This window comes from Oncorhynchus keta, unplaced genomic scaffold (genome assembly GCF_023373465.1).
Source record: "Oncorhynchus keta strain PuntledgeMale-10-30-2019 unplaced genomic scaffold, Oket_V2 Un_contig_29610_pilon_pilon, whole genome shotgun sequence".
NCBI classification, from domain to species: Eukaryota; Metazoa; Chordata; class Actinopteri; order Salmoniformes; family Salmonidae; genus Oncorhynchus; species Oncorhynchus keta.
Genome location: NW_026286640.1, coordinates 24,040 through 33,130, shown reverse-complemented (window position 1 = coordinate 33,130; position 9,091 = coordinate 24,040). Strand labels below are relative to the sequence as shown.

General features: G+C 43.2%; 1 protein-coding gene across 2 annotated transcripts; it reads right to left on the bottom strand.

Annotated features, from left to right (window-relative positions):
- Positions 1 to 570: 570 nt before the first annotated feature.
- On the bottom strand, positions 571 to 8,080 carry LOC118383116 (oocyte zinc finger protein XlCOF6-like). Of its 2 annotated transcripts, XM_052507449.1 has the most exons (3): positions 7,714 to 8,080; positions 2,717 to 2,858; positions 571 to 2,674 (listed from the first exon to the last, which is right to left on the bottom strand). In XM_052507449.1, exons 1-3 carry the CDS (start codon positions 7,937 to 7,939, stop codon positions 646 to 648), a joined length of 2,397 nt encoding a protein of 798 aa, XP_052363409.1. In that variant the 5' UTR covers positions 7,940 to 8,080; the 3' UTR covers positions 571 to 645. The 2 variants fall into 2 exon arrangements, with proteins under 2 accessions (XP_052363409.1, XP_052363408.1); XM_052507448.1 differs by having other exon boundaries at positions 571 to 2,858; positions 7,714 to 8,075.
- Positions 8,081 to 9,091: the final 1,011 nt, after the last annotated feature.

The window sequence follows — 9,091 nt, the reverse complement described above, 5'->3', positions numbered from 1 at the left end:
CCTGCCGCCCCTACACTCTAACCACTAGACTACCTGCCACCTCTACACTCTAACCACTAGACTACCTGCCGCCCCTACACTTTAACCACTAGACTACCTGCCGCCCCTACACTCTAACCACTAGACTACCTGCCACCCCTACACTCTAACCACTAGACTACCTGCCGCCCCTACACTCTAACCACTAGACTACCTGCCGCCCCTACACTCTAACCACTAGACTACCTGCCACCTCTACACTCTAACCACTAGACTACCTGCCGCCCCTACACTCTAACCATATTGTGCATATTACCCTCACAGCAGTCAAGCCTCTGTAACGACTCGACGGAATGCCTTGGCAATCTAGTCAGGCCGTACCTAGACCTCCTTCCACAAGGTATCAATAAATAATATCCTCTGTATGTATGGCAACCACAAATGTACATTGCTTAAAGCCACTTTTACAAATGACGACTCCAATAAGCCCCTTATTGTGAACGAGAGGCTTGTAGAATCATTTCCTCATTGACCGGTAGGGGGTCCTGCGTGCTCTGGTGCTCTGGGCATTACTGACTCTCAAGAAATTAGTCGAAAGAGGAGTTATTTTATTTATTTAAATGAGTCAAAGATCAGAGTCTGTAAAAAGAGCCGAACTTCCCATCACTACAATGCAAAATATTTCCCACAAACAGAACACTGGTGGGGTTTCTCTCCCGTGTGTATTTTCTGGTGAACTTTAAGAGAACCCAACGACATAAAGAAATCTCCACAAACAGAACACGGATGCCTTCTTTCTTCATGTGTGGTCCTCGTGTGGTCTCTCAGGGTTTTCATCGTTGGGAAGCGTTTGCCACAATCGCTGCAGAGGCACGATGGAGTCTCTGGTTGGTCGGTCTCTGGTTTCTCTCCCAAGTAGATATGTTTTAGTTCATTTGATGACATAAGGGAACTGACACAAAGAGGACATTTATATGGATTCTCTCCTCTGTGAGTTCTCATATGCCTCGTCAGAACCATCTTGTTTTGGAAACATTTGCCACACGCTTTGCAGGTATATGATTTCTCCCCTGTGTGCATTCTCATGTGCAGTCTCAGGCTAATGTTATGAAGGAAACATTTGCCACAGGCTTTGCAGCTATTAGATTTCTCCCCTGTGTGTGTCATCATGTGTTTAACCAGGAGAGATTTGATGGGGAACCGTTTGTTGCATTGAGAACATCCGTGAAGATTCTCTCCACCACTGTGAGTCATCATGTGCAGTCTCAGGCTAATTTTATGCCGGAAACATTTACCACATTCTTGGCAACAAAACGATTTCTCTCCTGTGTGAATTTTCATGTGCGTTCTCAGGTTACTGTTAACAGAAAAACATTTGCCACATTCTTTGCAGCTGTACGGTTTCACCCCTGTGTGAGTTCTCATGTGCAGTCTCAGGCTAATGTTATGACTGAAACATTTGTCACATTCTTTACAGCTAAACGGTTTCTCCCCTGTGTGCGTTCTCATGTGTTTAACCAGGTCTGACTTGACAGGGAAGCGTTTGTTGCATTGTGTGCATCCGTGCGGTTTCTCTCCACTGTGAGTTCTCTCGTGGCGTCTTAGAATGGTTGTTGAAGTAAAGCACTTTTCACACACCGAACACTTAAAAGGTTTCTCCCCTGTGTGAGTCCTCACGTGCTCTTCTAAGCCCGTCTTTGTCCTGTAGCACTTGACACAATCATTGCAGCGATACGATTTCTCTTCTGTGTGAATTTTCTTGTGGTGTTTAAGGTTGTACTTTGATTTAAAGTGTTTTTCACATGTTGGACACTGGTACAGTTGATCTTCAATGTGAATTCTCTGGTGTTTCTTTAGGTCTTTCGCTGATTTAAAGTGTTTTTCACATGTCGGACATCGATATGGTTTCTCTCCCGTGTGAATTCTCTGGTGAATCTCGAGCTCTTTCGCTGATTTAAAGTGTTTTTCACATGTCGGACACTGACTGGATTTCTCTCCCGTGTGGCATCTCATATGAGTTTTCAGATGGTTTGGTAGTTTAAAACTTTTACTGCACACGTGACACGTCGGTGATTCCTCCTCTGTGTGATTCTTCATATGTTTCTTCCATTGTTGCAACAAGTTAAATGATTTGCCACATTTCTTGCAGTGATGATTATTTTCAGTTGAGTGAATCCTCTGATGCGTTTTTAAACCGCCTCGTGTCTGATAGCGTTTACTGCACACAGGACATTTGAACGGTTTCTTATTTGCGTGAGACTTTAATGGTTCTTTCAGCTCACTGGGTGTCTTGGCCTCAGTGCAGACTTGAGAGCTTTGTCGTTTCTCTGCCTGTGTCCTCCTTGATTTGAGGGTTTTTAACACCGGTTCCTCGCTCTCATCCTCATCCACACTTACAATGATTTCACTGTGAGCTGCAGAACAGTGTGGATTTACTGCAGAGAGGAGCAGAGAGTCACTGGTTGGTTCTGATACTCTGTAGTCCTCTCCATTAGGTTCTGTTTGGATCTGTTCAGTTGTGTTGGTGGGTAGAGAGTCCCTCTCTCTCTCTCTGTCCCGATCAGAGTACTTTTCCACACAGGGAGGAGCAGTAAATATGAACTCTACAACATCTGTGGAATCAGACTCAAGTCTGTGAAGCTGCTCTTCCTCCTGACTCGTCCCGAGTTCCTCCTGACTCGTCCCGAGTTCCTCCTGACTCGTCCCGAGTTCCTCCGGACTCGTCCCGAGTTCCTCCGGACTCGTCCCGAGTTCCTCCTGTTCCTCTTTAATCTGTGTGGGCTCTGTGTCCTGCTGCCCCAGACTGGGGCTCCACTCCTGCTCACAGTGCTGCTGCTCAGGGGGAACCTCCTCTTCAGGGACAGTTAGCTGCTGGGGGTCTGGAGAGAAGGAGACGGAATAATTAGCCAGTTTGACAAAAACAAAGAAATGTCATATTTATCCAAATACACTCGTGTGTCTACTTTAACTATGCCACTTTGTTTACATACTCATCTTATATGTATATACTGTACTTGATACCATCTACTGTATCTTGCCTATGCTGCTCTGTACCATCACTCATTCATATATCCTTATGTACATATTCTTTATCCCCTTACACTGTGTATAAGACAGTAGTTTAGGAATTGTTAGTTAGATTACTTGTTGGTTATTACTGCATTGTCGGAACTAGAAGCACAAGCATTTCGCTACACTCGCATTAACATCTGCTAACCATGTGTATGTGACAAATACATTTTGATTTGCTGAGGCTAAAGGGATATCAAACAGCATATAGTAGTGAATCTAGCTGGGAGGTTGGCTGCTCTTTGCTTTGGCCACAATGACAAATGACAATGGATGAAAGGGCTTCGCTAGATATCTACTTACATTAGGCTACATCACATCCCAGAGGGCTTAGCTAGATATCTACTTACATTAGGCTACATCACATCCCAGAGGGCTTAGCTAGATATCTACTTACATTAGGCTACATTACATCCCAGAGGGCTTAGCTAGATATCTACTTACATTAGGCTACATCACATCCCAGAGGGCTTAGCTAGATATCTACTTACATTAGGCTACATCACATCCCAGAGGGCTTAGCTAGATATCTACTTACATTAGGCTACATCACATCCCAGAGGGCTTAGCTAGATATCTACTTACATTAGGCTACATTACATCCCAGAGGGCTTAGCTAGATATCTACTTACATTAGGCTACATCACATCCCAGAGGGCTTAGCTAGATATCTACTTACATTAGGCTACATCACATCCCAGAGGGCTTAGCTAGATATCTACTTACATTAGGCTACATCACATCCCAGAGGGCTTAGCTAGATATCTACTTACATTAGGCTACATCACATCCCAGAGGGCTTAGCTAGATATCTACTTACATTAGGCTACATCACATCCCAGAGGGCTTAGCTAGATATCTACTTACATTAGGCTACATCACATCCCAGAGGGCTTAGCTAGATATCTACTTACATTAGGCTACATCACATCCCAGAGGGCTTAGCTAGATATCTACTTACATTAGGCTACATCACATCCCAGAGGGCTTAGCTAGATATCTACTTACATTAGGCTACATCACATCCCAGAGGGCTTAGCTAGATATCTACTTACATTAGGCTACATTACATCCCAGAGGGCTTAGCTAGATATCTACTTACATTAGGCTACATTACATCCCAGAGGGCTTAGCTAGATATCTACTTACATTAGGCTACATTACATCCCAGAGGGCTTAGCTAGATATCTACTTACATTAGGCTACATCACATCCCAGAGGGCTTAGCTAGATATCTACTTACATTAGGCTACATCACATCCCAGAGGGCTTAGCTAGATATCTACTTACATTAGGCTACATCACATCCCAGAGGGCTTAGCTAGTTACATTAGGCTACATCACATCCCAGAGGGCTTAGCTAGATATCTACTTACATTAGGCTACATCACATCCCAGAGGGCTTAGCTAGATATCTACTTACATTAGGCTACATCACATCCCAGAGGGCTTAGCTAGATATCTACTTACATTAGGCTACATCACATCCCAGAGGGCTTAGCTAGATATCTACTTACATTAGGCTACATTACATCCCAGAGGGCTTAGCTAGATATCTACTTACATTAGGCTACATCACATCCCAGAGGCCTTAGCTAGATATCTACACATTAGGCTACATCACATCCCAGAGGGCTTAGCTAGATATCTACTTACATTAGGCTACATCACATCCCAGAGGGCTTAGCTAGATATCTACTTACATTAGGCTACATCACATCCCAGAGGGCTTAGCTAGATATCTACTTACATTAGGCTACATCACATCCCAGAGGGCTTAGCTAGATATCTACTTACATTAGGCTACATTACATCCCAGAGGGCTTAGCTAGATATCTACTTACATTAGGCTACATCACATCCCAGAGGGCTTAGCTAGATATCTACTTACATTAGGCTACATCACATCCCAGAGGGCTTAGCTAGATATCTACTTACATTAGGCTACATTACATCCCAGAGGGCTTAGCTACTTACATTAGACTACATTACATCCCAGAGGGCTTAGCTAGATATCTACTTACATTAGGCTACATCACATCCCAGAGGGCTTAGCTAGATATCTACTTACATTAGGCTACATCACATCCCAGAGGGCTTAGCTAGATATCTACTTACATTAGGCTACATCACATCCCAGAGGGCTTAGCTAGATATCTACTTACATTAGGCTACATCACATCCCAGAGGGCTTAGCTAGATATCTACTTACATTAGGCTACATCACATCCCAGAGGGCTTAGCTAGATATCTACTTACATTAGGCTACATCACATCCCAGAGGGCTTAGCTAGATATCTACTTACATTAGGCTACATTACATCCCAGAGGCTTAGCTTAGACATTACATCCCAGAGGGCTAGCTACTTACATTAGGCTACATCACATCCCAGAGGGCTTAGCTAGATATCTACTTACATTAGGCTACATCACATCCCAGAGGCCTTAGCTACTTACATTAGACTACATTACATCCCAGAGGGCTTAGCTAGATATCTACTTACATTAGGCTACATCACATCCCAGAGGGCTTAGCTAGATATCTACTTACATTAGGCTACATCACATCCCAGAGGCTTAGCTAGATATCTACTTACATTAGGCTACATCACATCCCAGAGGGCTTAGCTAGATATCTACTTACATTAGGCTACATCACATCCCAGAGGGCTTAGCTTGATATCTACTTACATTAGGCTACATCACATCCCAGAGGGCTTAGCTAGATATCTACTTACATTAGGCTACATCACATCCCAGAGGGCTTAGCTAATTACATTAGGCTACATTACATCCCAGAGGGCTTAGCTCGATATCTACTTGCATTAGGCTACATCACATCCCAGAGGCCTTAGCTACTTACATTAGACTACATCACATCCCAGAGGGCTTAGCTAGATATCTACTTACATTAGGCTACATCACATCCCAGAGGGCTTAGCTAGATATCTACTTACATTAGGCTACATCACATCCCAGAGGGCTTAGCTAGGTATCTACTTACATTAGGCTACATCACATCCCAGAGGCCTTAGCTAGATATCTACTTACATTAGGCTACATCACATCCCAGAGGCCTTAGCTACTACTACATTAGGCTACATTACATCCCAGAGGGCTTAGCTAGATATCTACTTACATTAGGCTACATCACATCCCAGAGGGCTTAGCTAGATATCTACTTACATTAGGCTACATCACATCCCAGAGGCCTTAGCTAGATATCTACTTACATTAGACTACATCACATCCCAGAGGGCTTAGCTAGATATCTACTTACATTAGGCTACATCACATCCCAGAGGCCTTAGCTAGATATCTACTTATATAAGAGTAATGTGATGTAGCCTAATGTGTGGTTGGCCAGCAACACACCACCCTGCATCCCACTGCTGGTTTACCACTCAAGCTAAGCAGGGTCAGTCCTGGTCGGTCCCTGGATGGGAGACCAGCTGGAAGTGGTGTTGGAGGGACAGTAGGAGGCACTGTTTCCTCTAGTCTAAAAAAAAAATATCCTGATGCCCCAAGGCAGTGATTGGGGACATTGCCCTGTGTAGGGTCTTTCAGATGGGACGTTAAACAGGTATTCTAGCTTAACTGCTAACTGAAAGTCTGCTGAATAATATATTCCTTTAGATACTTTTATTTCAAATTCCCCGTTATAATGACCAAAAGTCCAAGCCCACCGGCACAGGAAATGGAATTGTATTTAATTAAACGTCCGGCTTCCCGTGGACTGTTCAGGTTTTTTTGCAAAGCAATTCAAAGCAACACTAACGTAAATACGCCAATGCCAATTTGAATAGACAAAGCCATCGATCACGTGACACCATTAATTCCTATGTGAAGACTAAATAGCGCATTTGAAGCCGGTTATGATGGCCTCTCATGTGGGAAACGTATGTAGACTAATGCCTCGTTTAAAACGGGGAACTCGGAAATATCCGACTTCAGTGCGTTCAAAACAACTGGGAACTCGATTTTTTTTTTAACGGTCATCCATTTCTAGAGCTCCGACTTTCCGATCGCTGACGTCATGATTTGAACTCGTATTTTCCGAGTTCCCATTTGTTTTGAACGCGGCATTAAGATGCGACGTTCCAGCTACTCCAGAGAGTGACGTTGCAGGCTTGCTCAGTGGGGTACTGCAGGCTGCCATTACCTACTAAATTGTCCTTAACTTGTGTGTACATCTGGAGTAATGGAAGCATTTATTGGTACAATAATTGTTTTCGAAATGTGTTTATTTATACGAGGATTGGCATGTGGATGAGAGCGAGGAACCTGTGTTAAAGACCCTCAAATCAAGGAGGACACAGGCAGAGACACGAAAAAGCTCTCAAGTCTGCACTGAGGCCAAGAAAACCAGTGAGCTGAAAGAACCATTGAAGTCTCACATTTCGAAATGTGTTTATTTACACGAAGATTGGCATTTTCCTATTCACTATAATGGGTTGTCTTGTTTTCAGCGAACAATGCCGGCAGTACCGCGGGCGGTGGCTTCCCTGGGAGGGCCATTCGTTCTCCCCTGAAATACACCGGCGTTGCTTAAAAACAGCTCATTCTAGCCATGCTGTGGGCTAAACTAGCTGCCCCTCTCTGGTGGTTATTTGTTACCCGTGTAACCCACCCCCTCTCGCTCTCTTTTAAGACCTATCTACGAACCTGCTCCCAACTCCAGAAGAAGCCTCCGTAGACGTTCAATCTCCTGCTTTGAACTAGAGAGCTCTTGTTCAATCGTCGTTTCCACCGCCGCCATTATCTCAACAGTCACTGCTGCTAGTGGCTCCTGGTACTGGGCTATCCACCTTTCCTCTATCCCAAATATGTTCACGGCTGCCGATATTAATCGCTTGGCTATAAACACAGTCAACAACTGTTGTTTCGACATTTTGAAGAAACATTTATCTTGAGACTGTCGTCTATGGGCTTCTTCTTCTTTAAGGTTTACAGACTACATCCTAAAATGTCCATTGCCGCCACCTACTGGGTGGCGTAAAAACTGATACTTTAACCAAAAAATTAAATAATTATATTTTCAGTACCAGTCAAAAGTTGGGACACACCTACTCATTCAAGGGTTTTTCTTTATTTTAACTATTTTCTACATTGTATAAAAATAGTGAAGACATCAGAACTATGAAATAACACATATGGTATCATGTAGTAACCAAAAAAGTGTTAAACAAATCATATATTTTAGATTCTTCAAAGTAGCCAACCTTTGCCTCGATGACAGCTTTGCATACTCTTGATATTCTCTCAACCAGCTTCATGAGGTAGTCACCTGGAATGCATTTAAATTAACAGTTGTGCCTTGTTAAAAGTTAATTTATGTACTTGAGCCAGTCTGTTGTGTTGTGACAAGGTAGGGGTTGGTATACAGAAGATAGCCCGATTTGGTAAAAGACCAAGTCCATATTATGGCAAGAACAGCTCAAATAAGCAAAGAGAAATGACAGCCAATCATTACTTTAAGACATGGAGAGTCAATATGGGAAATTTCAAGAACTTTGAAAGTTTCTTCAAGTGCAGTCGCAAAAACCACCAAGCGCTATGATGTAACTGGCTCTCATGAGGACCTATTAAATAATACAAAGAAGACACCTAGATTTAGCTTTTAAGTATTACTTACTAAAGAATTTCTAAATAAAACAAATTAAATGGATTTTAACACAATTGTGTGAAATCCTATGCCACTGTGATTATTATTATTTGACCCTGCTGGTCATTTATGAACATTTGAACATCTTGGCCATGTTCTGTTATAATCTCCACCTCGGCACAGCCAGAAGAGGACTGGCCACCTCTCATAGCCTGGTTCCTCTCTACCCAGTACAGCCAGAAGAGGACTGGCCACCTCTCATAGCCTGGTTCCTCTCTAGGTTTCTTCCTAGGTTCTGGCCTTTCTAGGGAGTTGTTCCTAGCCACCGTGCTTCTACACCTGCATTGCTTGCTGTTTGGGGTTTTAGGCTGGGTTTCTGTACAGCACTTTGTGACATCAGCTGATGTAAGAAGGCCTTTATAAATACATTTTATTGAT

Bases quoted from the DNA above. Each gene is read 5' to 3' on its own strand.
- LOC118383116 (XM_052507448.1), bottom strand. From the start codon at position 7,939: ATGTCGAAACAACAGTTGTTGACTGTGTTTATAGCCAAGCGATTAATA. The intron at 2,859-7,713 runs GTTCGTAGATAG...CCTTCTCTCCAG, and splicing joins TCTTCTGGAGTTGGGAGCAG to ACCCCCAGCAGCTAACTGTC.